Here is a 13,447-nt window from a genome sequence, read left to right on the forward strand (position 1 = left end):
AACTCTGTAACAGAAAAGGTCTCGAAGTTAATATTCTGATCACGCCATTAGGATAGAACAGCTCATAGATTTTTTCAATGATGTAATACAGTATAATTTTACACAATAATTTTATAATCTCATGTTCATAATGGCGAAAAGTAATTTAACTGTTGGTGCGTTTTCGGTAAGTTTTTAAATTCGTCTGTGAATTCTGTGCTTGACGGATATTCTTATATTGTAGGTGTTTGGGCAAGGATTTATTGAAGAGGATGGCCAGACTGTTCCTGAATTGAAGTCACTTAAACGACTTGCAGCATTTGTGACTGATTATGGTCCATTTAAGTACGCTATTTATCACTTAAACCATCCAAGTCAAGTTAATTGCCTTTTAGTCTTAAATTACATTTACCAGAATCTGGTCAACTAGGTGTGCTCACAGAAACTGGTTATCATGATGGAGTTTTGGGTTTGATGCAAGAAGGGGTAAGTTTAGTATAATTTATATCTTTCTGGTATACTCTTGTCATTGTTAAGTTGATAGTAAGGTATGAATGGTAAAGAATGGAAATGAAAACCTTAAACTTAGCACCATTTTTAAAAGATTACGAATCAAAACTATCCTAAAAATTATATTAAATTGAAGCCCAAAACATTTCGGTTAAAATTGGTGACAACAAGTCTAATTTAGTGACAATATGGCTAGACTGTGAGTCGACATTAAAATTCAAAGATTTCAATGTATTTTCATTCTTTACCAGTCATACCTTATATGTTATGTAACCTAATTAAGTTTTGAAAAACATTTTCGTTGATAGAAAGTGGAATTATGTTTCTTACCAATGACACTGGACACTCAGAAAGCACCAGGTCAATTTACATCCGCTATGTCAGAAGAAAGTTATTACATCCATTCGCTACGAGTTTTGGGTGGTGGTAATACATCAGCTTTAACCAATAGTTTTGTGTCAGTCAACACAATCCCCATACTATTAGCTATTTTCATAGTTCTGCTGTTGGAATTGGTTGTTATCAAGCACTTAAACATTGAATCCATTGTCAATGCTATCTATCAATCCTTTGGTACTTCATTTTATCAGAATTTATCTCGACATTCAGGGTGGCTCTGTCTGATTCTAATGATTATCCTAATGTTTCCTGTTTACATTTTCAATGCTTCATTCAACACTCAAACTATTGTCGGTAATAATGACGTTAAAGTTGAAACATTGCGAGATGTCATCACTTATGACAAGATTCCTTTCTTTTACGAGGGTATTTCTATGTACGATTGGTTCAAAGCGAAAGTGACTAAGGACTATGGTGATATTTACGAGCGTTCAAAATCCAAAGGATATGATGAACCATACAAACTTGGACCTATTCCTGTTTTCAGACCTGCAGAAAAAATGGTAACTTTCATCTCTACTCTTGGTGTTAAGGTAGCTCCTCTAGGCGTTTCTGGAATACTTGAGCCTAATCATGTTCAATATATTTCAGAAAGACCCTTTCACAGGTCTGTACAAGCTTTACTGCTGGGTTTTAAAATTCCCGAGGCAACAAAGAAAAGGATTAACATACTGTAAGCATACAATTTCATTTAATATTAGAATCGCATGACAATTTCATAATGTAATCGTCAAAAGCTAACTCATTGTTTTATTTGCTTCAGAACTCAAAGGGTAGCACAAGCCGGAATCTCCGAAAAGGTAGAAGCTGATATCTACGTTAAATTTATCTTAGGCTTTTATCCAGCAAGTTTATTCGACTTTTACAAGTTGCAAATTTCACGAAATTCACTGGAAGTTAACTGGAAATCTCTAAATTACAATACATTTTGTGAGATATTTTATGGATACATTTTACTGTTAGTCTTGGTAACAATTGTTCAGTTTATTGAGCTACTAAGTGTACTGTTGTCAAAGCGTCAAAAAATAAAAAATAAACCTAATGCTTAAACCTAATCAATGTATACAATGTCAACAAGCAGACAATTAAACACAGTCTTATTTTCATTCAATCTTTTTATTCAATTTTCAATTCATTTTGATTGTTGGTTGAGCGATTCTAAATTGTCGTATAGTTGTATCAAATTAGCTTAATATTATGTGTATTATTAATAGATACATAAAATGCACATTAGTTATAAGCGTGGATAAACGCTCGCTCAGACTAAGCTACCCATATTAATATAATGAACACACTTGAAGCTCAGTTTCATCGATGTCGTACTAACAGAGATGTCAGTCCTGTTCCATCTCGATCAAGAGGTAAGTTCGTCGAGACATTGGAATAATTGTTTAAAGTTGTTTTATCATTAATTTTTGTGCATTTGTTTTATTAAGATATGAGTGCTACTTCAATGGAGATGGAAGACCAAGTAGACTAAATTACTCTTATAAATCTATTAGCTTTTATCCTGCAAGTTTATTCGACTTTCACAAATCTAAAATCTCATGAAACTCACTCGAAGTTAACTGGAAATCTCTGAATTACAATACATTTTGTGAAATATTTTATGGATACAATTTACTGTTAGTCTTGGTATTAATTGTTCAATTTATTGAGCTACTACGGTATGGAGCAAAAAAACTGTCTCTTCTGCCACAAATCATGTTAAGAATTGGATGCTCTTTCAAGTATCTTAATTTAATTTTTAGTTCTTGATCATGGATCATTAAGGAGTATGTAACAGAGATTTTGGATGGTAAATTAAGCATATTAATTTAGATATTAAACAGAAAAATGGCTAATTTTAATAAAAATTGTGCAAAAAGATTGAGTGTTTCATTTGTGTAAAACAAATATAACTAATAATATTGAAAAATGTGCCAGATTGACGGATGTTAGTCCAAGAACTGTAATTCGAGTGAAAAAAGGTTAATGAATGGTCAATCAATGGATAGAGTCAAAGGGCCAGGACGTAATACTAAATTAGATGCTACCGCCAGGCAACGCCTTGGTCGACTTGCTCAACATAACCCAGTTTTATCGAACCAAATTATCATTCCATAAAAATTGGCACATCTAATGGATCGAATGCATTTTTCATGCATCTATCCTGCAGTTCTCTTGCTTTTGCTTTATTGTTCTTAAAACTTTTTCACTGGAAACAAGAAAAGTCTAATTATTCACAAGTGCTACTAATTCATCATCAAGGATCGTCCGTTTATTTCTAGAAAAGAATGGAAAAGTAACTGCAGCTACTGTATTTTCGTATGAAAATCATATAGAGTTTTAATGATAAATCAGTTTTTGTCCTTAATTTCTATTCATATCTCAACTGCATGCTAGTTTCAATTGATTATAATTAAATGTAAAAAACATTATAAAGACATTTTTTGATATTTCGCATATTTGATGGACTCTTCTGAATAAATAAGTATACAAATTTGGCAAGAATCAGTTCAAACAGCTCTATTTTAAATTGTATCGAGATTTAAACGTGATGTTAAAACTTCTGTTACAAACTAAATTGTTACATTTATTAATTCCTTTTTGACTTTTAGTCATAAAAAGTAGATTTTTAATTGCCTTGTTTACCAATGTGAAAGTAAATAGTAAATTATTGATCCTTTGTAATTAAGCGATTGAAATGTATCTTTTCATTAAAACTTCATTTAACTCAGCAAAATAAAAGTGAACATACATGGTGCAAATGAAGGCGGGAATCTTGCTCTATGTTATTCATTTCGAGACTCTGAATAAAAAGTTCTGGAAGTTAATATTCTGTGGGATTACGCCATTAGGATAGGGTTATATTTTCAAAAATACAAAATAATTTTACTTGATAATATCATCGCAACATTCATAATGAAGAAAAGCAATTTAACTGTTGGTGCGTTTTCGGTGAGTTTTCAAATCGATCTGTAAGTTTCGTGCTTGACAGATATTTTTATATTGCAGGTTCCTTTTGCTGATGGATTTGTTGAAGAAGATGGCGAAATTGTCCCTAAATTGAATTTAGATAGAATAGGATAGAATTAATTTTTCAATGATACTGTATAGTTTTACTGAATAATGTTCAAAATGGAGAAAAGAAATTTAACTGTTGGTGCTTTTTCGGTGAGAATTGAAATTCATCTGTAAATACTGTGCTTAACATATATTTTTATATTGTAGATACCGTTAGCTCAAGTATTTGTCGAAGAAGATGGCGAAATTATTCCTGAATTGAAGTCGCTCAAACGACTTGCAGCAATCATAACTGATTATGGCCCATTTAAGTATGATATTTTGACTTTGAACAATCAAATCAAATCACATTAATCGTCCTTTAGTTTGAAATTTCATTTACCAGAAACTGGTCAATTAGGTATTGTTACAGAGACTGGTTATCATGATGGAGTTTTGGGTTTGATGCAAGATGGAGTAAGTTTATTCAATATTTTTGTTAAATATAATTTAATCTCTTTGAATAACTGTTGTCATTGTCAGATACTTTGAAAATTTATGAACGAAAACCTTTTATTTTGCACTTAACATCGATAAATTAAATATTAGCGTTTTGAAAATCTATTTGCCGATAGAAAGCGGAATTGTGTTTCTTACCATTGGCAATGGATACTCAGAAAGTGCCAGGTCAATTTACACCCATTATATCAGAAGAAAGCTATTACATCAGTTCGATACGGAATTTGGATGATGGTACTTCAGCTGTTGTTTCTAGTTTAGCGTCAGTCAACACAATTCCCATACTATTAGCTATTTTAATAGTCCTGATATTGGAATTGGTTGTAATCAAACACTTCAACATTGAATCCATTATCAATGCTATCTATCAATCCTTTGGTACTTCATTTTATCAGAATTTATCTCGACATTCAGCATGGTTTTGCCTCATTCTAATGATTATCCTGATGTTTCCTGTTTACATTTTCAATGCTTCATTCAACACTCAAACTATTGTCGGAAATAATGACGTTAAAGTGGATACATTGCGGGATGTCATTGCTTATGGAAAAATACCGTTCTTTATAGAGGGCATTTCTATGTACGATTGGTTCAAGGCTAAAGTCAATAAAGAATACGCTGCCATTTACGAACGTGCAAAATCTAATGGATTAGATAAACCATACGAACTTGGACCTATTCCTATTTTCAGACCTGCAGACAGAATGGTACTTTTCGTCTCTACTTTAGGTGTAAAGATAGCCCCATTAGTTGCTCCTGAAATACTTGGGCCTAACCAGGTTCAGTATTTTTCAGAAAGACCTTTTCACAGGTCTGTACAAGCTTTACTGTTGGGCTTCAAAACTCCTAAATCAATAAAGAGAAGGGTTAACATTATGTAAGTACATATTCATTTTTATAATTGCATTTGCTTTAATAAGTAGCTAATTTATTGTTTTATTTGCTTCAGAACTCAACGGGTCGCTCAGGCCGGCCTCGCCACAAAATTAGAAGCAGATATCTACATCGAATCTATACTTAGCTTTCATCCAGCAAGTTTATTCGACTTTCACAAATCGGAAATTCCACGAAATTCACTCGAAGTTAACTGGAAAGCTCTAAATTTCAATACATTTTGTGAGATATTTTATGGATACATTGCATTGTTAGTCTTGGTATTAATTGTTCAAATTATTGAACTTGTAAGTGTCTTGTTGTATAAGCGTCAAAGGATAATAAATGCAAACTGAAGTGCTTGAAAGCTGAAAATCTAAACATTCCATTTCGATGATTTGGTTGAGCGTTTTACAAATTCTCGTTTAGTTGTTCTGTATCATTATCAATGGAAAACCAATACATGAAAATTATATATTTCTGTGAATTTTATAACTAAATGAACTTACTTGCAATCGCATATCAAATTAATATAATAGTATGCTTGATAATTACATGTTTCATACTCAAAATTCGCATTCTTCATACTTAATGGGTAAACACTCGAGATCAGAGATCACTTAGTACCGTTTCATCTCGATCAAGAAGTAAGCAGAGGTTACTCAGCTGAAGGGTCTAGCAGACTGAAGCGAACTGACTCAACTTATAATAGTGAGACTAGCATCGAATAGTATAAAAAAATTGGGTAGTTAATCATTCGAGTTTCTTAGATCTTCGCAACCACTTGATTTTAATTGATGCTGCATATTTGTGTAACTATCTAAAAAATGACCCCTCGATGAGATCTGCTTGAAACGATAAATACAATTAGAGTTGGCATTACTTTTAGCTTCTCGCTACTTTCAGTCATGCCAGATTTTTAACCGTCATTTTCGTATCAAAGTAAAAGTGTATACCAAATTATTGATCGTTGGTAATTATATCATTGAAATGTATCTTTTGTTTATAACTTCATTTTACTCAGCAGAATAAACGTCAACTTAGTATTAAGAAAAAGGGTAAAAAATGAAAGCGGAAATCTTAATGAATGTTTTGTCTTTCGAAACTCTGTAACAGAAAAGGTCTCGAAGTTAATATTCTGATCACGCCATTAGGATAGTACAGCTTATAGATTTTTTCAATGATGTAATTCAGTATCATTTTACACAATAATATCATCATGTCATGTTCATAATGGCGAAAAGCAATTTAACTGTTGGTGCGTTTTCGGTAAGTTTTTAAATTCGTCTGTGAATCCTGTGCTTGACAGATATTCTTATATTGTAGGTGTTTGGTCAAGGATTTATTGAAGTGGATGGCCAGACTGTTCCTGAATTGAAGTCACTTAAGCGACTTGCAGCAATTATGGCTGATTATGGACCTTTTAAGTATGATACTTTACCTTAAACAAGCCAAGCCAATCTAAGATATCTAATTGCTTTTTAGTTTGAAATTTCATTTACCAGAATCTGGTCAATTAGGTGTGCTTACAGAGACTGGTTATCGTGATGGTGTCTTGGGTTTGATGCAAGAAGGGGTAAGTTTAGTATAATTTATATCTTTCTAGTATACTCTTGTCGTTGTTAAGTTGATATGTTATAAAACCTTTTGATGGCATCAAACAAAGTGAAATAAACTATTTACGTTTTGGAAAATGTTTTTGTTGATAGAAAGTGGAATTATGTATACTTCCAATGGCTCTGGACACTCAGAAAGTACCAGGTCAATTTACACCCGTTATATCAGAAGAAAGCTATTACATTCATTCAATACGCACTTTGGGTGGTGGTACTGCAGCTTTCATTGATAGTTTTATTTCAGTCAACACGATTCCAATACTATTAGCTATTTTAATAGTTTTCCTATTGGAATTAGCTGTCGTCAAATGCTTCAACATTGAATCGATTTTCAATGCTATCTATCAATCCTTTGGTACTTCATTTTATCAGAATTTATCTCGACATTCAACATGGTTCTGTCTCATTCTTATGATTATCCTAATGTTTCCCGTTTACATTTTCAATGCTTCATTCAGCACTCAAACTATTGTCGGTAATAATGAAGTTAAAATTGAAACATTACGAGATGTCATCACTTATGACAAGACACCGTTCTATTTCGAGGGTATATCTATGTACGATTGGTTCAAGGCTAAAGTCACTAAGGATTATGGTGATATTTACGAACGTTCAAAATCCAAGGGATTTGAAAAACCTTACCCACTTGGACTTTTTCGTAAGTTCAGACCTGCAGACAGAATGGTCACTTTCGTCTCTGCACTAGGCATAAAGATAGCTCCTCTAGGTGCTGCTGTAGTACATGAGCCTAACCAGTATCAGCATATCTCAGAGCGACCCTTTCACAGATCTGTACAAGCTCTGCTGTTGAGTTTTGAAACTCCTGAGTCAACAAAGAAAAGGGTTCACTTTATGTAAGCATATAATTTCGTTTAATAGCACGACAATGTCAAATTATTATCTTCGGAAGCTAACTAATAAATGTTTTATTTCCTTCAGAACTCAAAGGATAGCTCAAGCCGGAATCTCCGAAAAATTAGAATCTGATGTCTACGTTGAATTTATCTTAAGGTTTTATCCAGCAAGTTTATTCGACTTTTACAAGTTTCAAATTCCACGAAATTCACTGGAAGTTAACTGGAAATCGCTAAATTACAATACATTTTGTGAGATATTTTATGGTTACATTGCATTGTTAGTCTTGGTATTAATTGTTCAACTCATTGAGCTACTAAGTGTCCTGCTATTCAAGCGTCAAAGGATAAGAAATGAAACTGAAGAGCTTGGAAGCTATAAACCTAATTGTTAAACTTGTTCAGCTACTAGGTGTCTTGTATACGCGTTAAAGGATGAAAAATAGAAACTGAAGTGCACAAACCTAATCAATGTATACAATGTCAACCTAACAAGCAGACAATTAAAACACAATCTTATTCAATCTTTTTTATTCAATCTTCAATTCATTTTGGCTGTGGTTGAGTGATTTGAAACTTTCGTATAGTTTTGCAGTATAATTTTTTATAAAAACCTAAATACAATCTCAAATTAGCTTGTTCCTACAGTTTGTACAGTTCCTATCTTCACTACAGAATCGAGTGAAGAGTCCATTGAAGGAGATAGCGAGGGAGAACCAGAACTTGAAGTTATACTTGAAAGTCCTAAATCGGAAGAATACGATGGTTCTGAGGCTGCAAGTTTATCTGCTGATTTGATTCTCGAGAATAGTAAAGGGAATGAAAATAATTCATTCACAGTTGTTCAGAAAGATGATATAGCTATTTCGATTGTACCTAAAGATGATGATCAGCTTAACGAAGTGTCAACGAATCTACCAGATCTTGTTAATCCTTCAGATAATGCTGTTAACGAATCAGAACAACAAAAAACACAGTAAGTGTTGAAAAGTAAGAAATGACAGCAGACTGAAGCGAACTGACTCAACTTATGATAATGAGACTAGTGAATCGAATAGCATAACAAAATAAAATAGTTAATCATTTAAGTTTCTTAGATCTTCGCAACCACTTGATTTTAATTGATGCTGCATATTTGTATAACTATTATATGGACGGTTAAAACAATGACAGTTCGATGGGATCTGATTTAACCAATGCATTCAACTAAAGTTGGCATTTATTTTAATGTGTTCATTATATTTTCATTCGAAATGTTCATTTACCTGGATGTGCTCGAACAATCGCTCAACAATTTTTCGGATGTACCCTCCAACAATTAGCTTCCAATGGCATTTTCCAAAAAATATTTAACTCACATTTTTTTGGTAAATATTTTCTTTTCATTGCGAACGATTCGTTAAATAGTCCAAGAGCTTAATTATTCACCTGGTTTTAACACTTTTTCACAATGATCAACTTGTTTGTTTTTTTACACTTAGATTCAGAGTTTTTAAGGCTAAGGCAACATCGCTTACTGATTTTGATATTGTATCCATCTGAATGAATAGACATGAATGTAACATCATCCCAGTTACAGTTTATCTCAACCCATTCCTTTAGAGGCTAATGGTCACATTGCTGAGCATATCCAGGTTATTCTAGCTGGCTTTGTTGAACAGTCCAAAGCCTCTGTAATTCACATGTCCAGTTTATTTCATGCGTTCATTTTATGCCAATTATGAGGGTTCCTGTTTTTAGAAGCTACGAAGGTCAACTCTCTGGACATTTAAAAGTTCGTCTTCAAACTTGTATCAATTGGCAGCCATCACTGCAAATGAGACAAGACTCTGTAACCAATAAATCATATCCAAGTCCGATGCTTCGTTGGTTATAAAAGTTGCAATTTAAAACTTGTGTTACAAACCAGTTTGTTTCATTTATTAATTACTTCACTACTTTCATTCAGATTTCAAGCAGATTTTTAATCGTCATTTCAGTTGTTCATCAAAGTGAAAGTAAATATTAAATTATTGATCGCTGGTAATGATCGAAATGTATCTTTTGTTTATAACTTCATTTTACTCAGCAGAATAAACGTCAACTTATATGGTGTAATATGAAAGCGGAAATCTTAATGAATGTTGATTGTGAATGTGATTTCTGTGTATGACGGATATTTTATATTATAGGTGTTTGGTCAGGGATATATTGAAGAGGATGGCCAGACTGTTCCTGAATTGAAGTCACTTAAACGACTTGCAGCAATCATGACTGATTATGGCCCTTTTAAGTACGGTTTTTATAATATCACTTAAACAATCCAAGTAAAATTAATGAGTGATATTTTTACTTTGAATAATCAAATCAAATTAATTGCCTTTTAGTCTGAAATTACATTTACCAGAATCTGGTCAACTAGGTGTGCTTACAGAGACTGGTTATCACGATGGTGTCTTGGGTTTGATGCAAGAAGGGGTAAGTTTAGTATAATTTATATCTTTCTAGTATACTCTTGTTGTTGTTAAGTTGATAGTATATGTTATCAAACCTTTTGATAGGCATTAAACATCGAAAAATAAACTATTTACGTTTTGAAAAATGTTTTTGTTGATAGAAAGTGGAATTGTGCATACTTCCAATGGCTCTGGACACTCAGAAAGTACCAGGTCAATTTACACCCGTTATATCAGAAGAAAGCTATTACATTCATTCAATACGCGTTTTGGGTGGTGGTAATACATCAGCTTTAACCAATAGTTTTGTGTCAGTCAACACGATTCCCATACTATTAGCTATTTTAATAGTTTTACTATTGGAATTAGCTGTCGTCAAACGCTTCAACATTGAATCCATTATTAATGCTATCTATCAATCCTTTGGTACTTCATTTTATCAGAATTTATCTCGACATTCAACATGGTTCTGTCTCATTCTCATGATTATTCTAATGTTTCCTGTTTACATTTTCAATGCTTCATTCAACACTCAAACTATTGTCGGTAATAATGACGTTAAAATTGAAACATTGCGAGATGTCATCAATTATGACAAGACACCGTTCTTTTACGAGGGTATTTCTATGTACGACTGGTTCAAAGCTAAAGTCAGTAAGGATTATGGTGATATTTACGAACTTTCAAAATCCAAGGGATTTGAAAAACCATACCCACTTGGACTTTTTCGTAAGTTCACACCTGCAGACAATGGTCACTTTCTTCTCCACTCTAGGTGTAAAGATAGGGGCTTCTCTAGGGGCTTCTGTAATACATGAGCCAAATCAGGTTCAGTATAATTCAGAAAGACCCTTTCACAGGTCTTTACAAGCTTTACTGTTGGGTTTTACCACTCCTGAGTCAACAAAGAAAAGGATTAACATTATGTAAGCATACAATTTCATTTAGTAGCACGACAATGTCAAAATGTAATCTCCAAAAGTTAACTCATTGTTTTATTTGCTTCAGAACTCAACGTTTAGCTCAATCCGGAATCTCCGAAAAATTAGAAGCTGATGTCTACATTGAATTTATATTAAGCTTTTATCCTGCAAGTTTATTCGACTTTCACAAAGCGGAAATTCCACAAAAATCAATCGAAGTTAACTGGAAAGCTCTAAACTTCAATACATTTTGTGAGATATTTTATGGATACATTTTACTGTTAGTCTTGGTATTAATTGTTCAGTTTATTGAGCTACTAAGTGTACCGTTATCCAAGCGTCAAAGGATAAGAAATGCAAACTGTAAACCTAATCGATGTATACAATGTCAACCTTATCATTAAAAGCAGTCTTTCAATCTTCCCATTCAAATCGGTGAGAGATTTGCAAACTCTCGTGTAGTTGTTCGCCATGATTTTCAATAAAAAATCAATATCTGGAAATTATAAATTTCTATGAATTTCACAACTGTAGATTTAGTAATTGCATCTTAAATCATGCATCATGCTTGATATTGTAGTTTAATAGTACTCTTACTAATAATAGATCATCCGTACTTAAAATTTGCACTGCTCATATAAAAGGGTAAACGCTCGCTCGCACCAATTACCTCGGAATTATCAGCTGTAAAAATAATGCCCCAGTTACGACCACTGCTTCTGCTGGCAAAGAACAGAAAACACCTCGACCTTTATTCAAACCTAAGCGTACACGTCGTAAAGAATTGATTTTAATTGAATGTAAAAAACATTATGAAGATATTTTTTGATATTTTGCATATTTGCTGGACTCTTGTGAATAAATAAGTATAAAATTCAGAATTAGTTTAAACAGCTTGATTTTAAATTGTATCAAAATTTAGACGTGATGTTCAAACTTTTGTTATAAACTAAATTGTTACATTCATTAATTTCTTCTTCACTTTTAGTCATGGAAAGTCAAAGTGAAAGTAAAGGGTGTTAAGTTTAATTTTGCTCAGTTATCTTACCTTGATAATGGAGATGGCAAAGATAAAGATGAAAAGAATGTATAAAGAGACAAGATGATGAACTTTTCTGAAAGACCAGTGGATGAACAATATCTTTTCATCTTTATCTTTGCCATCTCCATTATCAAGGTAAGATAACTGAGCAAAATTAAACTTAACACCCTTTAAATAGTAAACTAGATTTACTGCAAACAGTGTAGTCTGAGCTTTTGATATGCAATTTCAAATACTTTTAATTTGATGTGTTGATGTTATCGAAAGAAGTTCTTATTTAAAAAGAGTGCAGGCAAAAAGTCGAGCATTCGAGTTAAGTTTGAGTCTTGGTAGGTTTGTAGAAGAATAAAAATTTAGTACATTAGAGTTTTAAATAAATTCTCCGATTGATAGAATCGAGGCCAAAGTTGAAACTTCGATCGCCTTTGTTAAATTATGGAAGTAGAATTACTCAAAATAAGTGTATTATTTTCTGGTTTACAATCAAAGGTTACACCATTTACTTTTACATTACTTTTATAATTGAACAAAGGCGATCGAAGTTTCAACTTTGACCTCGATTTTCTCAAAAACTGTGGATCAGAGAGACTTTTAAATCGCACAAATGAACTCAGGTTTTATGTCCCTACAAACTAACAGAGTCTAAACTTGAAAAAATTAATTTTTAACCGTTTTTACCCATTTGTGTCAATTTGTGCATAAAGTGACAATTGTTTTGGCACCCTCTATTGATAGAAAATATCCCCGAATTTTGGGACTGGGCCAATCTTCACCAAAAACTATACAGTAAATTTTGATCACAATAGCAAGATATTCTGAAGATTGCATCAAAATCGTAATTTTTATTTTTGAGTTATCGTTGAACAAAAAACGCGAATTCACCTTATATGTCTTCGCTTCGCTCAGACAATTATTGATCATTGGTAATTAAATGATTGAAATTTTTCTTTTGTTTATAACTTCATTTCAACTCAACAGAATAAACGTCAACATGCATGGTGACAAATGAAAGCGGAAATCTTAATGAATGTTTTGTCTTTCGAAACTCTGTAGAAACAGGATTCTAGACATTAATATTCTGTACACGCCATTAGGATAGAATTAATTTTTCAATGATATTGTATAGTTTTACTGAATAATGTTCAAAATGGAGAAAAGAAATTTAACTGTTGGTGCTTTTTCGGTGAGAATTGAAATTAATCTGTGAATCCTGTGCTTAACATACATTTTTATATTGTAGGTTCCTTATGCTGATGGCTTTGTTGAAGAGGATGGCGAAATCGTTCCTAAATTGAAGTCGCTTAAACGACTT

At 32.7% G+C, this 13,447-nt stretch overlaps 2 protein-coding genes across 2 annotated transcripts; both read left to right on the top strand.

The window, feature by feature from the left end:
- The first annotated feature begins 324 nt into the window (after positions 1-324).
- On the top strand, positions 325-1,999 carry LOC112539547 (uncharacterized). Its single transcript, XM_025162192.2, has 3 exons — positions 325-465; positions 798-1,561; positions 1,652-1,999. Exons 1-3 carry the CDS (start codon positions 454-456, stop codon positions 1,935-1,937), a joined length of 1,062 nt encoding a protein of 353 aa, XP_025017960.2. The 5' UTR covers positions 325-453; the 3' UTR covers positions 1,938-1,999.
- Positions 2,000-6,972: 4,973 nt separating this feature from the next.
- On the top strand, positions 6,973-8,264 carry LOC149094815 (uncharacterized). The gene is made up of 2 exons (XM_089266734.1): positions 6,973-7,735; positions 7,821-8,264. The coding sequence occupies exons 1-2, from the start codon at positions 6,999-7,001 to the stop codon at positions 8,128-8,130; spliced, it is 1,047 nt and encodes a 348-aa protein (XP_089122860.1). The 5' UTR covers positions 6,973-6,998; the 3' UTR covers positions 8,131-8,264.
- Positions 8,265-13,447: the final 5,183 nt, after the last annotated feature.

Source organism: Tetranychus urticae, chromosome 1, assembly GCF_039701765.1.
Source record: "Tetranychus urticae isolate SD_2017Ah chromosome 1, NJAU_TeUrti_SD_1.0, whole genome shotgun sequence".
In the NCBI taxonomy this organism is placed as follows: Eukaryota; Metazoa; Arthropoda; class Arachnida; order Trombidiformes; family Tetranychidae; genus Tetranychus; species Tetranychus urticae.

What these genes read in the sequence shown, in the direction of transcription:
- LOC112539547 (XM_025162192.2), top strand. An exon ending in AAGAAAAGGATTAACATACT is followed by an intron (nt 1,562 to 1,651) that starts GTAAGCATACAA and finishes TATTTGCTTCAG; the next exon opens with AACTCAAAGGGTAGCACAAG.
- LOC149094815 (XM_089266734.1), top strand. Translation starts at nt 6,999, where the DNA reads ATGGCTCTGGACACTCAGAAAGTACCAGGTCAATTTACACCCGTTATA. An exon ending in AAGAAAAGGGTTCACTTTAT is followed by an intron (nt 7,736 to 7,820) that starts GTAAGCATATAA and finishes TATTTCCTTCAG; the next exon opens with AACTCAAAGGATAGCTCAAG.